General features: G+C 64.7%; 1 protein-coding gene across 1 annotated transcript; it reads left to right on the top strand.

Annotated features, from left to right (window-relative positions):
- The first annotated feature begins 6,873 nt into the window (after positions 1 to 6,873).
- CTCFL (CCCTC-binding factor like) lies at positions 6,874 to 14,538 on the top strand. The gene is made up of 8 exons (XM_012935405.2): positions 6,874 to 7,036; positions 7,175 to 7,308; positions 7,745 to 7,865; positions 8,317 to 8,466; positions 9,667 to 9,827; positions 12,253 to 12,432; positions 13,986 to 14,106; positions 14,399 to 14,538. Exons 1-8 carry the CDS (start codon positions 7,006 to 7,008, stop codon positions 14,536 to 14,538), a joined length of 1,038 nt encoding a protein of 345 aa, XP_012790859.2. The 5' UTR covers positions 6,874 to 7,005.
- Positions 14,539 to 21,225: the final 6,687 nt, after the last annotated feature.

Here is a 21,225-nt window from a genome sequence, read left to right as displayed (position 1 = left end):
CAACAGGGAGGACGTTAACACTGCATGCGGCCGACCTAGGTTCGATTCCCAGCATCTCATATGGTCCCCTAAGCACCGCCAGGGGTAATTCCTGAGTACAGAGCCAGGAGTGACCCCTGCGCATCACCGGGTGTGACCCAAAAAGAAAAAAAATGAACAGAAGTAACCCCTGAGCATCGCAAAGAAAACCAGACAACACAGAAAGAACTTATTATAACACACTATGTTCCCGGGACCTTCAAATCTTTATCTTCTCTCCGAGGGCTCCCTGGAGTCGACCCCGCCTCCCGAACAGGCACGGGGGAAAGCGGGGGCCACGTGGGCTTGGCGTAGCTTTCGAGTGAGCGAGAGTGGAGGGAAGGGGAGGATGTTGCTGAGTCCGTCCCACCCGCCACCATCAGGGGAAATCAAGTCCCAATAAGGTTTCTGGGAAGGAGCAGAAGGGAAACCCCAGCACCCCCCAGGGCTCTCTGTCTCCTCACCACCCCCCAGTCCCTGAAGCCCCGTTAGGCCTCTCCCCACCCCCCTCATCCCTTCTAAGGCCCGGCCTTCCCTGCAGGACCCCAGTCCAAATCCCAGCACCCTCTAAGTCTCGGGACCCCTCAGGACCCTCGCGCACCCCACACCCGTCTTCCTGCCTTTTCTGGGATTCTCTGGCTTTGTCCTCGCAGCTGTCTGCGTTTTCATTTTATGTTTATCTGTTGAACCATCAATCAAGAGTGTTACAAACAGTCAAGAGTGTTACATTTTAATCAAGTGGCCCAGAATGAGCCCCCCATATTCCTTCAACGCCCCCCAATAAAGCAAAATGGGACGTTTCCTGGCTGCCGCATGGGGACAGTGGGCCCCTCGCCGGCCAGTGGGGGGACAGGCTACTGCGACTCCCTGAGCCAGGAGCAGGGAGGTCCCATGCCTCGTGCCCCTCCACATCTGTGAGGGGGTCTCAGCACCCCTGCAGGCCCCCCACACTTGTGTCCTGATCTCAGCTCTCCCCTCCACATGCACCGGTCCCCACCGGCCCCGCCCCCTGCAACACCCCTTAGCTGCCCACTGGTCCCCACTCCCACAGGAACCCTGCCCCTCCTCTGCCTTCTCCAGGTCCTGAGCCTCCCGGCTCGCCCAGGCAGGCGCTCCCGCAGGACGCCCTCCTCACCCGACTGCCAAGCCCTAGCCCCTCTCTGAGCCCCAGTTTAGCCAACCTGAGTTCTAGCCCCCCACCGACCCCTTCCCGGCCTCCATAATCATCCCCCAGCCCCACGCCTCATCCTCCGGCACCCACCCCCCGCGGTGCTCAGCCCTGAGTCTGTCCCGCTCCGGAGAGCCGCCCCCCCCCGAGTCCCAGCACCCTTTGCAGCCCCCCCTTTACCCAAACTCCAGTCTCAGCTGTCCCGTACCCCGTGCGGGCCCTCCCCTCCAGCACCCCTGCAGGCGTCCCTTAAGTCCCCTGCAGTGCCCTCTCCCTGCCCCTCGCTGTCCACCCCCAAGTCCCAGCTCCCCCTGCACCTTCCCCTCCCCACCAGCCCCCATCCCTGCAGGCCACTCTTCCCTCCTGGCGCCCCAAGTTCCTTCTGCCCCGCCCCGCCCCGCCCTGGCTCCGCCCCTCCGGACTGCGGCCCCGCCCACCCTTAACCCTGCCCCCCCCGTCATTAGCTCCGCCCCCGACCGGCTGGGCCACGCCCACCATTAGCCCCGCCCCACCCCCGCTCGCCCTTAGCTCCGCCCCACCCTCCCGTCCCCGCCCACACTTGGCCCCGCCCCGAGGTCCCGCGCATGCGTGTTGCGCACTCGCCCTCGCCCTGGCCATCGCAGCACGAGGCGCGGCGCCAGGCGAGCCCCGGGCGGGGCGGGCAGGTGCCAGGACCACGCCTCCGGGTGAGGGGCCGCCGGGGGGCTGCAGGGGGGCAGGACGAGCGTTCCGGGGTCCCCGGGAGCCGGTGCAGGGCGGGGTGCACGCCAGACGGGCCCGAGGGCTGCAAGGTCGGTGAGCGCGCTCGGCGCCCTGGGCGTGGCCTGGCCGGTGCACGGGTGAGAGCCGGCCCCGCCCGAGCGCGTGGGTTCGGGATCTTTCTAGAATCTTCTAAGCACAGTCCCCGCCACAGTCTGCCCGGTGCTGAGCCTCCAGCGTCCCCGCGCGGCCCGGCCCGACGGCGCGGCCTTCCCGGGGCCCCCGCGAGCCGCCGGGTCCGAGCCGCCGCCCCCCACCCCGCTGCCCCCGCAGGCCGGCGCTCGGGATGGCAGCCCCCGGGGGCCCCTTCACGCACATCAAGGAGCCGGAGCAGCGCGGGGGGCCGCAGGACGGCCTGCAGGTGCCCGACGTGGCGCAGGAGGTGGTGCTGACCACGTCGGCGGACGGCGAGGAGCAGGGCGCGCTGGTCACTCTGCAGCTGGGCGCGGCCGCGGGCCCCCAGGACGGCCGGTGGGCGGAGGAGCCGGGGGCCGGCGCCCCCCCGGACCGCAGCCTGGCGGCCGTGCTCGAGGTGCGTGGGGCCACAGGGTGGGCGCCGGTGTCGCCCGGGGAGCTCTGCGGGGAAAGCCGGGCCCCGTTCCGGCCGCGCTGACCCTGACCCCGTGTCTAGCTCGGGGTAGCCGAGGGCCCGGCCCAGCCCGCCGACGCGCAGCTCCTCCTCCTGGAGGCCCGCACCGGAGAGGGCGGCACCGAGGAGATCGTGCTGACCATCTGCAGCGTGAAGGTGGCCGTGCAGGGGGCCCACCGCGAGCCCGCGCCCCCCGCGGGCCTCGCCGGCGCGATGGGCAACACGCCGGGCAACAACGCGTCCAGGGACACGGGTAAGACGGGGTAGGAGAGGGGGCTAGGCTGGGAGTGGGAGGGGGGTGGAGGGAGGGGTGGGCGTAGGCAGGGGGAGGAGCTAGGCGGGGAGGGGGTAAGAAGGGGTGGGGGAGGGGGTTCGCAGGTAGTAGGCGGGTGGGGTTTGTGGGCGGGGGAGGGGTAAGGGGCGGGGGCGGGTGGGGGGGGAATAGGGGGTGTGGGGTGGGGGCGGCAGGCGGCAGTGGCTCCCACTGGCTTCTCCGGAAAGCAGATGGTCATGGAGATTCGGGGGGTCACTGTTGGTGTTTAGGGGCCGTCCCCAGCCATGAGTAGGCCCAGCAGGGTTGGGGGGACACTAGGACTCTCCACCTGTGCTTGAGGGACCAAACTCGGGGCCTCCCACGTGCCCGGCACCTACTGGCCACTGCCCCTGAGCCCAGTGGGCATCTGGCTGTGGTCAGGAACTGCCAGAGAGCGCAGGTCGGCAGTGCTGGCCCTCCCTGTGGCACTGCCCTCCGCATGCAGCTGGCCTCAGTTCTATCCCTGGCACCATGTAGTGTCCCCCAAGCACCCCAGGGGGCGCTGCTGAGCACAGCCAGGGAGAGCCGCTGAGCCCGGCCAGGCATGGCCCAGGGGCCCTGGGGGTGGGGGTGGAGCCCCTGTCACCTGTCGGGCCTGGACCCGTCACCCTCCCGTGTCTTGTGCCGTTGAAGCTGGCTCCGAGGCTCAGGCAGTGGCCGGGCGGGGGCGGGCGGAGGAGGCAGCCAGGGAGCCCGGTGGCGGGGGTGGCATCTCGGCAAGGATGGGAAGGAGGATGTGGACGCATGGGCCCTGCACCCCCAGCGCTGCCCTACCCGCTGGGGCCCTGGGGAGCTGGGTGGGCCGCAGGAGGACCCCCGGGTCGCCGTGGCTCCCTCCAGGGCCCGCAGCTCGGTCTCGGGCAGCCTTCCCTGCGTGCCCCCGAGAGGCGTTGTTCTCCCCAGCCTTCTAGGGCGGGACTCGGCTCGAAGCCACCAGGCCCAGCCCCCGAGCCACCGCCCAGCCCGAGTTTTGCTTTTTCAGTTTAAGCGAAAGATGCCTCAGCCCTGGGGACACGCAGCTGCACCCGGCGTCCCCGGGGCTGTCAGGCGCTGTGCTGGGCCGGGACCCCAACGCCGTGCCGGGTCACCGTTCCCCCGCAGTCTTTCGCATCTGTGGGCGTGTTCTTTCCCGTCGGCCCTTAGGGGGTGCCGCTCCCTCGGACGCGGGGAGACGTTTCTCATCCCCGTGCGGTTTCTCCGGCCGGCCTGTTCCTGTTCGAAGAGCACCGCGGGGGGGGGGGGGTTCTGCCTTTTTCTTCTTTCTTTCTTTTTTTCTTCTGGGGCCACGCCTGGCGCTGCTCGGGGCTTGCTTCTGGCTCTGTGCTCAGAAATGTCTCCCCCGGGGCTCAGGGGGCTGCAAGGGACGCCGGGGATGGAACCCGGGCTGGCCGCGTGCGAGGCGAACGCCCTCCCCGACGGACCGTCGCTCCGGGCCCTTGATGTGTCATTTGTGACCTCCCTTGGGTCCCACGCACGTGTCCGGTGGCTCTTTCCATGGCTTCCACGGCCGTCAGCCTCGTTCCCGCGCTCCCTTTCATTGTGTCTCTTCCACGTACTTCAACGCCTTCCCTCGGGGCATGTGTGTTCATGTCTGCTGTGTCTCCTCGGGGCTCGGCCCCTCCGGACCGGGCCTTTGCCTGTGACCTGGCCCTTGGCGGTCGTGCCGCTGTAGCCGCCCCGAGTGGCTCGACCCGGCTCACGGCTCCTTCCCGTTGCACATCCACACAGCGGGTTCCACGGCGGCTTCTCGGGGTCCCTCCGCCGCAGGTCTCTGCCGGGGGAGCTCCATCCCCTGGCTCTGGGGTGACACGCACGGACGTTTTCCTCCATTTCCCCCGTCCCCCTCCCCGTGGGTCTTTGTCTATTTTGTTTCTCAGCTTTTCTGTCACTGTTTGCGTTTGTGTCAAACAAACACCATCTGGCGTTCCGCTTTTATCCCCTGGCCACTTCCCGCGTTCCTGTGAGTCATTTTCACGGCGCGCCTGAGACGTTACAATTCGCACCCCCGCCTGGAGGGTCCAGCTCGCGTGTGCGCTGGGTTTCCGTGGGTTTCCGTGGGTTTCCACGGCGGGGAAAGCCCCCGCCCTGCCCCGACACCCCCAACACCGACCTGGTCCCTCCGCTCAGTGGCTGCCTTTTAAATCGGACAGGAGACAAGTGAGAGTCACAAATAAAACAGGGACCAAGGCTGACCGCCAGGCTGGGCCATGTCCAGCACCCATGTCGCGTGCTGTCGGGGGGGATGGCCCGAAAGGTCGCATGTCTGTCCCGCTGTGACCCCGTTCATTGATGAGGCTCTCTGAGCACTGTGAGGAATCAGGGTGACGCGGCCAACCCGGAGCTGGACGTGGCCAGCAGTCCTTGCTGGAGTCACTCTCCCACCTCCCCGCCCCTGTCTGCCGGGTGAGCCGCAGCTTCCCAGAGTCCCTCCCTCCCCCCACCCCCGTCCTGCCGTGGGACACTGCAGGGACCGTCCTCAGCTCTCGGGCCTTTCTCCCGCTGCAGCCTCACTGCCGCCCGACTCAGCCCCCGGCCTCTGAGGGCCCCGTGAGTCCTGCCTCTTCAGCTGTGTGTGTGTGAGAGAGAGAGAGAGAGAGAGAGAGAGAGAGAGAGAGAGAGAGAGAGAGAGAGAGAGAGAGAGGTCATCCTTAAATGAACCACGATTTTTCCATTTTATTATCATTACTTTGCCTTTTGGGTCACACCCAGCGGTGCCCAGGGCTTCCTCCTGGCTCTGCACTCAGGAGTCAGTCCTGGGATGCCGGGGATCGAACTCCTGGTTGGCCTGCCCAGGGGTCCTTGTCCTTGTCCTTGGCTCACGCTTCCGGTGGCTTTTCTGGATTCACGCTGCTGAGTCTGTATTCTGGGCTCTGCATTCTGCTTGTTTCCAGAATGTTCTCCCAGTCTGCACTGGGGAGCTGAGAGCGTTACGGGGCGGGGCTTGGAGCTCTAGGATGAGCCTGCCTCCCTCCCTGGACCCCCGGGGGACCAGGTGGCTCGGCCGCGACCCTGCCCTCCAGGCTCAGCTGCTGTCCCGGGCTGGACCCGGTTCCCCCGCACGGCTCCCGGCCTTGCCTGTGCCCGGCCGGCTCCTCCGGGCAGGAGCATTTCTCGCAGCTGTGGCCGGAGCCTCCTGGCCGCAGGGAGCCACCGAGTCGCCCGGATGCGACCAGACCACACGCCCCAAGGTTCCCTCCGCCCCCCCCCCCCGGCTGTTTCTTCACTGAAACGCTGCCTGCTCCATGACACTTCCTGAACCTCAGAGTCCCCCGTTTTCATTCCTGCGTTTCATGCTTGGAAGTCTGGTTCCCTCCTGGCCACACTCGGTCAGCTGGGCGGGCCGGCCCAGCGCCGGGGCCCCTGGGCCCGGGGCACTCAAGCTGCCCCGTGAGCTCGGGCTGGACCTCGGTTCTGCCCGGAGCCCGGCAGGGCGCGTGTCTCGGGCTGTCCGACCCCTGTCCCCCTGTCTCCCTGACCCCTGACCCCTGTCCTGCTCTGGCCTCGCTTGTGGCCATGAACTTCTACATAGGGCCTGGCTGGGCGCTCTGGGACCCGTGGAGAAAAGCGAGATCTCGAAGGCCCACTTCACAGGGGTCTCCGTCTTCCCACGGAGGGCGCTGACCTCGCCGGCCAGCGGAGATGGCCAGAACAGCCTGTGCCTCAGCCGCCTCGGGACCCCCTGCCCCGGGCAGTTGGGGGGAGCCTTGGCGCCGTCTGCCGAGGCGGAGGGACGGCTGGGACGAGGTGGGGACGCAGGGACACGGCGACAGAAGTCGCAGCTGGTTCCAACAAGCAGCAGACGCGGGGACGGGGCTGGGATGCAGCTCTGGGCCCCCCGTGGGGGAGGGGAGCAGCTGCAGTTTCCTACCCAGAGGGGGGCTGGGGGTCCCGGCACCTGGGGTGGCGAAAGCTTCCTGACGGGCTGGCTCTGGCGTGGACGTGGCACCGGCCGCGCTCCCGGGTCCTGCAGACCCGGCCTTGTCCCTGCAGACCCCCGACCCCGCGTCGCCCCACGCAGGTGTGAAGAGGACCTTCCAGTGCCAGTTCTGCGTCTTCACCACATCCCGGGCGTCCAGCTTCACCCGGCACGTGAAGACGCACACGGACGAGAGGCCACACCAGTGCCACCTGTGCCCCAAGGCCTTCCGCACCGTGACCATGCTGCGCAACCACGTCTACACGCACACGGGTGGGCCGGGCGGGCGGGGCTCGGGCTGTGCCGCGCGGCAGCGGCTGCCCTGTCCCTCTGTCCCTCTGCTCCGCCCTCACGCCCGTCCTGGCTCCCGAGGCCGGGGGCGGGCGTGACGCGCTCGGGTGGCTCTCGCAGGGACCCGGCCGCACGGGTGTGAGGACTGCGACATGGCCTTCGTCACCAGCGGCGAGCTCGCCCGCCACCGGCGCTACAAGCACACGCACGAGAAGCCCTTCCGGTGCTCACTGTGCAAGTACGCCAGCGTGGAGGTGAGGCCCCGCCCGCGGCCCAGCTCGCGGCCCTCTCTGTGCCCTCTCGGCCCGGCCCGCCCTGCTCGGCACCGGGGCTGCTGTCCCCAGTGGCCAAGCCCCCCCTGTCTCGCTGAACCGAGCAGACACGCCCGCCAGGCCCCCCAAACACTGCCAGGAGAGGTCCCTGATGCCCCGGGTGGACCCCCAGGACCCCCAGATAAACATTTAAACCAGAGAAGCGGAAACCCCCAAGACGTAGGGGCCTCGCCGCCCCCCGAGGGCTGGGGGTGGGGCGTCCCGCACTCTGGGCCACAGGAGGTGCGGTGGGCCGGGCCCCGCCTGCCGCCCCCCTGCGCTTGGTCGCGTGGGTGGGACAGGAGCAGCCGCAGGCTCCCCGGGTCCGGCTGGCGCCAGTGGGGCCGAGCCAGTGGGGCCTCCGCGGCGTCTCCCGCAGGCGAGCAAGCTGAAGCGGCACGTCCGCTCCCACACGGGCGAGCGGCCCTTCCCCTGCGGCCTCTGCAGCTACGCCAGCAGGGACACCTACAAGCTCAAGCGCCACATGCGGACCCACTCGGGTAGGTGCTCCCTGCCCCTCAGCGTCTCTGCTCGGGCCCCGCCGTGGCCCCCAGGCCTCCCTGCAGCCGCCCCCGCCCACCTCTCTGGGCCACGCAGAGGCTGGTCACAGGGCTTGACTCCCACCGCAGGGCAGCCACTGCACAGCCAGGGGGTCCAGGCGCCGGGAGGGGTCACTGAACTGGGCCGACACCAGAGACGGGCCGAGAGGGGAACAGAGGCCACCAGCCCCGGGACCCCGGTGGTGATGGATGGGTCAGTGTGTCCCCCTGAGGTCATCTGCATGTCCCCGAGGTCACCTGTGTGTCCCTGAGGTCACCAGAGTGTGACCAGAGTGTCCCCCGAGGTCACCTGCGTGTCCCCGAGGTCACCAGAGTGTGACCAGAGTGTCCCCCGAGGTCACCTGCGTGTCCCCGAGGTCACCAGGGCGTGGCCCTGCGTGTCCCTGCCCAGGCGAGAAGCCCTACGAGTGCCCCGTCTGCCAGGCCCGCTTCACGCAGCGAGGCACCATGAAGATCCACGTGCTGCAGAAGCACAGCGACGGCGTGTCCAAGCACCAGTGTCCCCACTGCACCACCCTCATCTCCAGGAAGAGCGACCTGCGTGAGTGGGCTGAGGCGGTCCCGGAGGCTTCCGCGGTCCTGCGGCGCCATCTGGTGGCCAGAGTGTGGAAGTGCATGGCCCTGTGGCTTGGTCCCAGGCCGTCCTAGTCCCGCAGGGGTGCGAGGTCCAGCCCGTGTCCCGGGAACCTGCTTCTGAGGGGACAAAATGGGGACTCAGAGGACATGTGCTCCCCAGAGCCCCAGGGCTGGCGGCAGGAGGGCCTGGTTATGACTGTTCCTGTGGGGCCGGCGTCCTCTGACCTCACACGTGCTGGGGGCGTCTCGCCCCAGCCTGACTCCTGGCCTCTGGCTGAGCCCGAAACACACGAGGTGACAGTCACTCTGATGCCAGCCCGAGACCAGGTGCCACCTCCAGGAGGGGCTGTAGACACCTGCACAGTGGAGAGGGGCCTGAGTGTGTGCGTGTGCACACACACATACACACACAGTCACATACACTCAGTCACACACTCACACAGTCATACACAGTCACACACACAGTCACACTCAGTCACACAGTCACACACACAGTCACACAGTCACACACTCAGTCACACTCACACACTCAGTCACGCACAAACACCCAGTCACACCCAGTCACACACACACTCAGTCACAACTCAGACACACAGTCACAGTCACACAGTCTCACACTGTCACAGTCACACTAACAATCACAGTCACATTTGTACACACACACATACACTCACATTCACACTCAAACACATTTATACACACTCAAACATATTCACACATACACATTCATGTCACTCATACACAGTCATATTCACACACTCATATTTACACACATCACTCACATTTATACACATGCAAACACTCACATTCACACTTAGATTCATACAGTCACATTTACACACATACTCATTCACACACTCAAACACACATATTCAAGCACATATACTCAAACTCTCATTCACACACATCACACGTTTATACACTCAAAACACACCCATTCGAATACACAATCACAAACGAGCATTCACACAAAGTCAAAACCTCACATGCACCCTCAGACACACCCGATCATACACACTCCAGCACTCATGCCTCAAACACACCGACTCACGCACACACACCCGGCGGCGTGTGGGTCCCAGCACCCTGACGGCCCCTGTGGCCGCGTCCCCGGGAGGGCCTGGTGTCCGGGCGGGCCGGGCTCAGGCGGGCGCTGTCCCCGCAGGCGTGCACCTGCGGAAGATGCACCGAGCCTTGGCCACCGAGATGCAGTGCCGCTTCTGCCCCGCCGCCTTCCGCGAGCGCTACGCCCTGCTCCAGCACCAGAAGACGCACCGGGGCGAGAAGCGCTTCAAGTGCCAGCTCTGCAGCTACGCCTGCAAGCAGGTACGCGGGCCTGTCGGCCACACGGTGAGCGACGCAGGCCACCATGTGCCCCGACGCCCAGGGCTTCCTGCCGGCGGCTGCCCGGGGTCCACGCCCAGACCCTCAGGAGCACTGCTGTAGGCCGGGCACGGGGAGGGGAGCCCGGGGGTCCCGTCCATCTGTACCCCGAGGTTGGAGTCACCCCCTCGGAGCTGGTCACGGTGGGGCCTGGGCTGAGGCATCCTGGCGCCTCTGGGAGGCGGTGGCCGAGGAGGGTCCGTGGCCGCTTCTTGGACAGATGAGAGTCGGGGGACGTTCTGGGTCACGCACTTCGGGGGGGGGGGGGGACAACCTGCAGTGAGCCTCAAGCCACAGCGTCCCAAAGGGATGGGGCCAGAGTGAGGGGCGGGGAGGGGCCGGGACAGGGGCGGGGCCGGGGACAGGGAAGGGGAAGGCGAGGGTTCCACACACGCCCCTCGGGTCAGGTTGTTGGGGGGGGCGCAGAGGTGCTTAGACTCCGGCTCAGGTCCCAACGGCGCCCCAGCGAGTGGCCGAGAGGCGTCTGCACCGGCTGTGCCCGTGTCCTCCTGAGTGCCCGCGAGCCTTCAGAGAGGGGGAAGGTGGGAGGGTCCGCGCCCGGGCGGGAGTCGGGGCCGTCCAGGGGTGGATCTGCGTGACCTGCCGGCCACCGGCTGGCGGTTTCGGTCTGAAATCAGCTGTGGACAGACGCGGGCCGAGTTGGTGCCTGCGTCCACTGTTCGGGGGTCAGGGGCCGGCAGGGCTCGGGGCTCCCTGTTGGGGACCACGTGGGGGCGGGGGTCCAGCCAGCTCAGCCGTGTGCAGAGCCAGAGCGAGAGCCCAAATCTCTCTCCCTCCCCCTCTCCCCCCCCCGTCTCTCCCTTTCTCTCTCTCCCCGCTCTGTCTCTCTCTCTCTATCTCTGTCTCACTCCGACTGTCTGTGTCTCTGTCTCTTTGTCTCTCTTTGTTTTTTGTGTCTCTATCTCTCTATCTCTCTCCCTGTCTCTGTTTCTCTCCCTTGTCTCTGTCTCTCTGTCTCTGTCTCTCTCTCACCTCTTGGTGCCTTTATTTTTTAAGTGAGTAGGTGATTTTCATGGTATTTTTCCCCATTTTCTTGGCGCTGATTTTGAAATCAGTGGCTGTAGGTCTCAGCAGTGTCCGCTGGGCCCCTGGGCACCCTCGGGAACCTTCCTGGGTGACCAGCAGTGGACCCCAGTTCCCGGGCTCTGTGGGGTCTGGCAGCGCCACCTGCTGTTGGGAACTTGCCACTGCGGTTGCGGCGGCTGCCGCTGGGCGAGCCGGGGAAACCCTGACAGCCCAGCGGGTTAGGACAACTGCTGCCCCCCCGCCCCCCCCCCCCGCAATCGCACAGCGGGGAGGGCGCTTGCCCTGCACACAGCCGACCCGGGTTCAATTCCCAGCATCCCATATGGTCCCCCGAGCACTGCCAGGAGTGATTCCTGAGTGCAGAGCCAGGAGTAACCCCTGAGCATCGCCGGGTGTGGCCCAAAAAGCAAAAAATAAATTTAATTTAATAAGTAATTTTATAACTGGACTGGAGCTATAGCACAGCAGGTAGGGCATTTGCCTTGCACGTGGCCGACCAGGATTCCAGATTCCTCCGTCCCTCTCGGAGAGCCCGGCAAGCTACCGAGAGTATCCCGCTCACATGGCAGAGCCTGGCAAGCTCCCCGTGGTGTATTCGATATGCCAAAAAACAGTAACAACAAGTCTCACGATGGAGACGTTACTGGTGCCCGCTTGAGCAAATCGATGAGCAATGGGGTGACAGTGCTCAGTGCTAAATAAATAAAAATGATGGTCGGAACCTTCTGTATCCCCAGACTCTGATGTGGGGAGCAGGAGAGATGCAGAGATGAGGGGCCCCGGGCCAGGAAACGCCAGATGTTTCCAGAAGGTGCCAACCCGGCTGGCGTATGGTCCGAAGCAGGGAGATGGGGGAGACCCCCTCGGGGGCAGGGAGCGAGCTGGGCTTCTGGTGGTGGTCAGTGGGCGCCGTCGGGGCTGCCGGAGTGAAGCGTCCCTCTGCTCTCCCGGCCTGTCCCCGTCCCCGAGTGGCCGCTCACGGGGTCTCGTGGCCCTTCTTGCTCTCGGCTTGCGGGGTCTTTGCTGTCCCTCAGGGCTCCCGGTTTGCCGCATCCCCTGCCCTCGGAAGGAGGAAAGCGTTTGCTGCGTCACCGCGTCCACCCCCCGCCCAGGGCCGGTTTCTAAGCGTGGGGGACTCTGGTCAGGGTGGGAGAAGGACCCCGGCCCTCTCTCTCGTCTCAGTGTCCGCCCGCCCCCTCCCCTCGCGTGGCAGCACGCAGTTCCCGGGACCGTGGGGCGGGGCGGGCAGGGGCCGCCCGTCCTGGGGGGCTGGTCTCCGGGCAGGCCAAGGCCCCACGCTGCCCCTTCTCTCCCGCCCCAGGAGCGCCACCTGGTCATGCACACGCGCACCCACACCGGAGAGAGGCCCTTCTCCTGCGCCGTCTGCGGCAAGAGCTTCCGGCAGCAGCAGCTGCTCAGGCTGCACCACCGGGGCCACCACGAGGCCGGCGGGCCCCCCACGTTCCCGTGCCCGCGCTGCGCCAGGGCCTTCTCCCGCAGGGTGCGTCTGGAGACGCCGCGAGGGCGTGGCGGCTGCTCTGGGAGCAGGACGGGCTGGGGGCGCCCGGGCTGCTGACAGGGACCCCGATGCTGCCTGTGGCACCTGAAGCTGGTCCTTGTGACCCAGACGTTCCCTCTGCTGTTGCTGTTGTGTGTGGGGACGTCACGCGCTTCCTGGTGACCCTCTCCCCTCGCCACGGACAGCCGGGGCCCTTGAGGTTGAACTCAGGCCCCGACTGTACCTGCCCCCCCCATGGGAACTGGAGCTGAGGGAGGGGGCGGGGGGGAGTCAGGAGAGACTCGGGTGTCTCCTAGTCCTTAGATCAGTGCTACAGCTGCAGAGGGCTGTGTGCGTGTTTGCGTGTGTGCATATGTGTGTGAGTGTGACATGCCCAGGCGTGCGTTTCGTGAGGCTGTTTCGTAGCAGGAATGGGATTCCCCAAGTGTTCCACAGTGGAGTGTGAGACTGTGCGTGTGTGTCTGTATTTGTGAGTGCGTCTGTATGTGTGTCTCTGTGAGTCTGTGTGTCCGTGTGCGTGTGTGTGCACGGAGTCTGCATGTGTGCGTGCATGTGTGTGTACTCTGAGTCTGTGTGCGTGTATGTACACATGCGTGGCCTAGCCCGTGTCTCTCCCTGGGGTTCTCACCCTGCTGCTGCTGGAGACGGTGACGAGCCACTAAGGCTCCACCTCTGGCTTTCTCTGGGCAGTGACCTGGGGGGTTCTGCTCAGGGCCCTGAGGCAGGGTGCTGGGGGTGCCCGCAGCTGGGCTGCTCCTGTGTCCTCGCGAGGACGCCGACAGCGTCTCCCCTCCCCCCAGGGGCTCTCGAGAGGCTCATCTCGGCTCAGGCCCTGCTGAGAGTCAGTGGGGCTGTGAGCCCCCCAGGGGCCGGGGAGAGCGTGGGGTGGGGTGGGCTGGCCCTGCTCAATCCCCCACCCCTCAGGGTCCCCTGAGCCCAGCCAGGTGTCCCCGCCCCGAGAATCCCGGGGTGTGGGGGTGTCCGGCCATGCTTGCTCTAGGATGGCCCCCCCGCCTGTCGCCCTGACCCCCTGCCTTATCTACCTCAGCACGGGGCCTCACGTCGGAGGCCGCAGGGAAGCCTTCTGGAAGGGTCGGCCCCCGTGCTGACTCCTGAAGTGACCGATGGTCCACTCGGACGTTTGGGGCAGGACGGCCTGTCCCTGCAGAAAGAGCCCCTTGATGGGGCACCTTGGGGGCTCGAAAGAGTCCAGGGTGGGCCACTCCCCCAGCAGCCCGCCCACCCTAGCTCCCGGCACCACCAGGGGGCGCTAGAGCCCTGCCGGCTGTGTCCCAGAGGGAGACCAGGCAACCGGGGGTGATGGCTCCTTAGGACCCCAACGGGGTCCTCACCTGCATTGTTGGGTTTTATTGTGGGGGGGGGTGGGGGTCTTCCCAGCTGTGCCCAGGGTCTCTGGTGGGGGCGCTGCTCGGGCCCCACCCCGGGGCACGGGCGGGATGCACTGGGCCCTGTGGCCAGCGTCCCTTGCTGCGCCCACCGTACTGACCGCGCGTGCCGGTGCCGTGTCCCCACAGAGCAGCCTGCAGAAGCACGCGGAGAAGTGCTCGGGGGCGGAGCGGCAGGCGCCGTCGGGGAAGGGGAGGAAGACCCGGAAGAGAAAGGCAGCGGAGCTGGGAGGCGCACAGGGGGCCCACGGTGCGTGTTTCGGGGAGGCGCCCACCTGCTGGTGTTTCCCAGGACGCTGAGGGGGGCGGGGCCGGTCCCAGTGGTGGTTGGCCGGGCGGGGGGCGGTGGTGACCCCCCAGAACTATAGGGGGAAAGCAGCAGCGGCTGGAGTGAGGCCAGCACGGCACAGGCCCCCGGTGGCCCCTCCTGCCTCACCCAGCTCTGGGGGTCCCGCACCCCTGGGCTCCACGGCAGAGTCTGGCCTCCCTGTGCTTCCGGGCCCTTCCCCGGGGCCCCCGATGACCGCTGCCTTTCCCCCCAGCCGCCGCCGCTGCCCCGGAGGGCGCCGACGCACAGGGCAGGCCCGGGCCCGGGGAGCCAGGGGCCCCCCCGACGGCAGCCAGAGGCCGGGCCCCGGAGGAGGCGAGCTGTGCAGAGACGCCACGCTCGGAGGAGCAGTGAGAGGTGCCGGCGTCTCTGAGTTTGGCTGTTTCTACCCCACCCCACCCCACCCCCCCACCCCCCGCCCACAGCAGGGGCCGCGCCCTCGAAGGCTCCGTCCCACACTCGCTCCCAGCCCACGGGGCCACACGGACGCTCGTCAGCCGCTGCACAGACTACAAAGCCCCAGTGGGGAACCGTGTCACAGCCCCAACACTCGGTCTCCAAACCCCAGAGACGAGCCTCGTGTCCTCATCTGCAAGTGAACTTTCCGTGACATTTAGAAGCACCCGCACACGGGGACAGTCGCGCTTCTGAACATGGCCCTCGAAATGAGCCCCGGCAACTCAGACTCTCTTGGCCCTGGACGCCGAGGCCCCGGGCCCTTCCTCCCTGCCCAAGGGGGTCCGAGACCCTCTCGCAGCGCGCCCCTCCTGCCCCGCCAGGCCTGTCTCTCCAGCACTAGTGGATTATTCATGTTCCAGTTAATTGGCAGAGTCGAACAGCAACATGAAAACCCGACAGCGAAACCCTGATAAGGCTCTGAAGGAATTGGTCCGTTTAAAAAGCTTATTAATTCGTGATGATTTCCGGTTGGCCGCTCAGAGCTGCCTCCTGCTCTGCGAGTCTCTGTGAAATGAATTCCTCGTCGGTTCTTAAAATGAATTCGTCGACTGGACTCAGAGCCGCCCCCAGGTCCCCGAGTCTAAAAAGCACTCGAAATCCTACAGTCAAATTCCCCCGCTTCCCTGAGGCATCACTGACCCGTAAATGATAAAGCTATTGACAGTCCCTCGCACCGCTCCGACGACCTCTCACAGGATGCACGTCCCCAGTTCGAACCCCGAATGCTGACCCGAAGTGAGAGGACGCCCAGGGCCCAGAGGAGGTGGGCCTGGAGCTCCCCGAGAGAGGCGCGATGTTGTTTTCGTGTCCACGGACCGAGCCCGAAGTCCATGGTGGCCCGTGTGTGGGCGGTGGGCCAGGGGGTGTCTGTGACCGTTTCTTATTCTGCTTGTTGCTCGCAGAGGTTCTGTAAGAAAAATGATGTTGACGATGTTTTGTAAAACTCAATAAAAGCAAGTGACTATGATCTCTGTGTGTGACACGGCCGGGGAGGGTGGGACGCTGCAGGGTCCTGCCCAGCAACCGGGCGCCCAACCCCAGAGGGAGCAGCTCTCGGCTGCCCGGGGCCTCCCGAGCAGCTGGCTGACCCTGGACCCAGGGGTCCACCCCTCGCAGGCGCGGCTGGCCCGCCCAGAGCCCAGCGAACGGGACAGGTCTGGGCCCAGGTGAAGTACAGAGGACAAGGTGTTTGCCATGCAGGGGCCCGGCCCGGGTTCCATCCCCAGCACAATAGGGGGCCCCTGAGCCTGGCCAGGGTGGTCACTGAGCATAGAGCCAGGAGTCAGCCCAGGGCACCGCTGGGTATGACCCACAATCAAACAACAAGGAGTTAAGGGGCTGGAGCAATAGCACAGTGGGGAGGGCGTTTGCCTTGTACGCGGCCAACCCGGGTTCAATTCCCAGCATCCCATATGGTCCCCTGAGCACCGCCAGCAGTAATTCCTGAGTGCAGAGCCAGGAATGACCCCTGTGCATCGCTGGGTGTTACCCAAAAAGCAAAAAAAAAAAAAAGGAGTTAAGTACTAAGCACAGTTTGGTGTGACCCAAAACCGAAATTAAAAAAAAAAAATGTACAAGGGACAGTTTCTGGTACCTTAAAGGTAAAGTGACCTGTACCGGGGAGTGCCCAGACAGTCACACTCACAGCCACCCAAGGGAAGGGCGGTCCCAGGGAGGGGAGCAGAGCTGTCCACTCATGGGAACAGATGACACCTTTGACGAGGAAGATTCTGGACTCTGGCGGACCGGCCAAACCCCAGCCCTCACTCAGGTGCCAGGATATGTTTCTTACTATGTAGTTTGCTGCGATTAAAATTCAGGGGCGGGTCAGCGGGAAGCACCAGCTCCCACGTGGCCACGATCCAGAGACACACACAGAAATCTCAGACCCAAGCAACTCGCAACAGCGATTTCTTCAGACCGTAATTATGAAAATCTTAGAATTCCTAGATCACACGGCCGCTCTCGCAGCCACGCGACATTAGATTATACCCGTAACAAGCAACACAAAGCACATTGCCTAGCAATTGTATTTTCTGCACGTACGAGGGATGGCGGGACTGGTGTCGAAATATCGAAGGTAACTAAAGTAGAGAAAGAATACTTAGCAAATTACCTGCCACACAGGCAGGGGGAGGTATGGAATGGGGGGGGGGGTTGGTGGAGATTTTGGTGGTGGAAAATGTGCTCTGGTGAAGGGATGGGTATTTGATGACCATATGATCGAAGTTCAAACACGAATTTTTTGTTATTGTATCTCACGGTGAATTAATAAAAAATAAATTTAAAAAAATCAGGGGCTGGGGCGGCACAGTTGGAAGCAGGGCCTTGGTCACGCAAGGCACATGCCCTGCTCGAAGCCCCACGCACCACCAGTTCTTTATTCCTTTTTGGTTTTGTCTGGGCCAGACCCAGCAATGCTCAGGGCTGACTCCTGGCTCTGTGCTCAGGGCCTACTCCTGGCTCTGTGCTCAGAGTCTACTCCTGGCTCTGTGCTCAGGGCTGACTCCCGGCTCTGTGTTCAGGGCTGACTCCTGGCGCTGTGCTCAGGGCTGACTCCCGGCTCTGTGCTCAGGGCTCACTCCTGGCTCTGTGCTCAGGGCTGACTCCTGGTGCTGTGCTCAGGGCTGACTCCCGGCTCTCTGCTCAGGGCTCACTTTAGGCTCTGTGCTCAGGTCTCACTCCTGGCTCTGTGCTCAGGGCTCACTTCTGCCAAGTCTTGAGGGACCTTAAGTGTTGCCAGGGATCGAACCCAGGTCATCCGCATGCAAGGCCAGCGTCCTACCCACTGTGGATCTCTCTTGCCGCCTCGAGACAATTTCCACTGAAGAACAGATCAGGAGCCGAGAGATGACTTGAAGGACGGGAGCACAGGTTTCGCCTGTGGGAGCACTTGGTTAGGCCCGAGGGTTCCGTGGGCACTCCCGGGCGTGCCCCAGCCCCACCCACAACCCAATGAGTAACTAGAAGAGACAGAGCAGATGTGAGCCTGCAACGCCCCCAGAGACCCCCGTGAGTCTTCTCGTCGCCCGCAGAGCTGTGTTCAAGCAGCTCCCAGATGAGGCTCTGAGGAGGAGGCAGAGGGTCAGCGCCGAGGGTGCAATGAGCACTGTGCCCACAAGAGGGCAGCCACCGCCCCCTTTGCAGGCTGCAAGCCCCGTGCCCAGCAGGCGCGTCGGACGCCGGCCTGTTGCTTTAGTCTGAAACAGCCTCGCGGGCCCACAGGGAGCCGTGGGGGATGCAGACCTGGGCACAATCAGCCCTGGTTGGGGGGATGGGGGTGGTCTCTGGGGCACGGCCTGAGGACAGGGGAGCCGGGCAAGTCCGTCCACCAGCTCTGCTCGGGGCCGGGCAGGCAGGGGCAGATGGAGGGCGACCACCCGCCTTGCGAAAACGCAGAGGTTCCTCTTTTTTTTTTTTTTTTTATGCTTTTTGGGTCACACCCGGCGATGCTCAGGGCTTCCTCCTGGTTCTGCACTCAGGAATCACTCCTGGCGGTGCTCGGGGGACCCTATGGGATGCTGGGGGTCGAACCCGGAGCGGCTGCATGCCAGGCAAATGCCCTCCCCGCTGTGCTATCGCTCCGGCCCCCAGAGGTTCTTTCGGACCCGGCACCCTTGCCCGGACAAATGCCCGCGTTGCGGGAGGGCCGCGTCCTCCACTGCCTGAACCTTCCTGAGTGCCCGTGTCCTCAGACCCCGCCCTTCGTCTGCTTATCAAACACCCGCGTGCCACCCCGTCCTTGGCAGCCGTGCTCGAGAGCGGCTCTGCCCACACGCGCTCAGGTGGGGCAGAGAGGGGCCACAGGGAAACTCGGCGTCTCTCTGGGTCTGCGGCTCTCCAGACGCACGTCGCTGTGTCCTGAGGCCCTGCAGGGCCCCGGGGAGGCTCCCAGGCCGGGAGGCAGAATGTCCTGGGACAGCAGGGCGGGGGTGGCACAGCGGGGCAGGGGCACAGCCTGGTGGACGCCGAGGTCGGCTCCCCACATCTGCAGGACGCGGCCACACTGCAGTGTGGGAACCCGCAGGGTTGTGGCAGGGGTGGCTGGGCGGAGACGGGGACACACTGTCCACCTTGACCGTGGCGCCAGCACGCATGCACGGGCGCACTGAGAGGGTCTTCCTGTGGGCCTGGACACCACAGGAAGCGGAAAACGTGTGTCTGGGAAAGGTGCCAAGAAGAGCGGGAGTGTCCACTCCTCCAGTGGGGACCAGCTGGAACCCACCCTCTGGCCCCAGCCCTAAGTTCTGATTCTTCGGGGGATCATGGGTTTTCTTTTATTGGGGGTGGATATTGGGCCACACCCAGGGGTGCTCAAGGCTGATTCCCAGCTCTGTGCTCAGGGCTGACTCCCGGCTCTGTGCTCAGGGCTGACTCCTAGTTCTGTGCTCAGGGCTAACTCCTGGCTCTGTGCTCAGGGCTGACTCCCGGCTCTGGGCTCAGGGCTGACTCCTGGCTCTGTGCTCAGGGCTCACTCCTGGCTCTGTGTTCAGGGCTGACTCCCAGATCTGGGCTCAGGGTCACTCCCGGCTCTGGTCTCAGGGCTGACTCCTGGCTCTGGGCTCAGGGGTCACCCCAGGCAGGCTCAGGAGCCCCTATGTGGTGCCAGAGATCGCACCAGGTGACGAGTGCGAGGTAAAGGCCTCCCCACTCTCTCCGACCCCTCATCACGTTTCTAAAATGTGAGCAAATGCCGCCCGCACGCCCCTCGCTGCTCCCTGCGAGCCGAGACAGTGCTCCTGGGCTTAAGGAGAACCAGCTGCGGAGACCCGAGAATGGTCTGAGCCGTGCCCAGGAGCTGACCGCTCTGCCCAGCAGCCCAGGGCCTGCCCGGAGCACGTGGTCCCGGCTGTACCCGCGTGAGGCCCGGGCGGAATCTCGTGGCGAAGGGACACCTGCCCCTTGCTGGAAGGAGGAGGCCCGGCCACAGCCGTCCTGCCCCTGGAAGGAAGATTATGGATGGGAGGTCGCCAGCCTTGACCCTCGTCAGGAAGGGCCAGGCTGTTCCCACAAGGGCCAGGCTGTGCTCCCTCCTGCCAGACGGGGGCGCTCTCACCGACACCTGCTCTCCCGTGGCCGCCTCCAGCCCTGCGGTCTCACCCCTGCCCGTCTACACCCGCTTACCCTGCACCTCCCGCCCACTGTTCCTCCCGCCCCTTCCCGTCACTGTCCCCTCCGTCCTCGCCTCCAGGCCCACTTCCCGGCCCACTTAAGTCCAGGCTGGTCTGGCCCGAGCATCCTGGTGGGCGCCAAGGGAACGCGCTGTGGCTTCACCCGTGCCCCGGCGACCACCTGCGACCCTGACCCTCTCTCCGGGCGCTGTCCTGGGGGCCGGGGATGCCAGCCCGTCCCGTCCTCACGGCTGCGAGGTGCCCGCACGCCCTGGGCCTGGCCAGCTGGCCTCTCGCCACTGCCCAGCGCTAAGGCTCCCGCTCCCGCCACCCTCTGAGCCGCCTCCTGTGACCCAAGGGCACGGAATCTTGTCCCCAAGGCTCTGCACAGTTATCGGTGTGGCTGCACTCAGCCCGGGTCCCCCCGGCCTCGAGCACAATCCACGGCTTCCGCTTTCATCATCACCCACTTGCCCGTTTGCAGTGGCCTGAGCAGAATGGATGGGGGGGCAGCAGAGCCCCCGCCGCTCCACCCCTCCCCCTTCCCCTCCCTCCTTCTCTCCTTCTTTCCTTCTCTCTTTCTCACCCTTTATCCTCTCTTTCCCTCTTTCTCCCTCCCCCTCTTTCTCTCTCCCTCTCTCCCTGTCTCTCTCTCCCTGTCTCTCCCTCTCCCTCTGTCTCTCTCTCTCCCTCTCTCTGTCTCTCCCTCTCTCCCTCTCCCTCTCTCTCTCCCCCTCTCTCCCTCTCTTTCTCCCTCTCTCTCTCCATCTTTCTCTCTCCCTCTCTCTCTCCCTCTCCCTCTCTCTCTCTCCCTCTCTCTCTCTCTCTCTCCCTCTCTCTCTCTCCTTCTCTCTCTCTCTCCCTCTCCCTCTCTCTCTCTCTCTCCCTCTCTCTCTCTCCCTCTCTCTCTCTGCTTCTCCCCAGATGGTTCGAGCTCTCCTCTTGTGCTGCTCTTTCACAGATCTTGATTTCTTGGATTTTTATTTTTAGTTCGACTTTTTTCCAACGTTCCTTGGAGGTTTAACCTGTCGGTTATTCAAAAGTGTGTATCGTTTTCAAGTATTTGAAACTTTCTGGAGCTTGTGATTTCTGCGTTTATTACATTATAACCTGAGAATAGACACTGTGTGATCGCCTCTCCTTAAATGTACCAGGGCCTGCTTCCCTGCCCAGAATGTGACCATCTCAGCGCCTAAGTGCTGTTGCGTGGACTGTTCTGGAATGTTGCGGATAAGCCGGTATTGTGATTGTGATGGATTTTGTATCCATCTGCTCTGACTCAGAAAAGACTCCTTTTTTCCCTTTGTTTTTTTTCTGGGGGGGGCAGAGGGGAGGAGAGGGGGAGTGTTGGCACCACACCCAGCTGTGCTCAGGGCTTGCTCCTGGTGGTCTCAGGAGACCTTATGGGGTGCCAGGACTGACCCTGGTCAGACCATGCAAGGCAGACGCCCTCCCCGCTGTAAACCACTCT

This window comes from Sorex araneus, chromosome 5, assembly GCF_027595985.1.
Source record: "Sorex araneus isolate mSorAra2 chromosome 5, mSorAra2.pri, whole genome shotgun sequence".
NCBI classification, from domain to species: Eukaryota; Metazoa; Chordata; class Mammalia; order Eulipotyphla; family Soricidae; genus Sorex; species Sorex araneus.
The sequence above is the reverse complement of the archived record's forward strand: the minus strand, read 5'-3'. Positions and strand labels throughout refer to the sequence as shown.

Bases quoted from the DNA above. Each gene is read 5' to 3' on its own strand.
- CTCFL (XM_012935405.2), top strand. From the start codon at position 7,006: ATGCTGCGCAACCACGTCTACACGCACACGG. The intron at 7,309-7,744 runs GTGAGGCCCCGC...CGTCTCCCGCAG, and splicing joins GCAAGTACGCCAGCGTGGAG to GCGAGCAAGCTGAAGCGGCA. The intron at 9,828-12,252 runs GTACGCGGGCCT...CTCCCGCCCCAG, and splicing joins GCAGCTACGCCTGCAAGCAG to GAGCGCCACCTGGTCATGCA.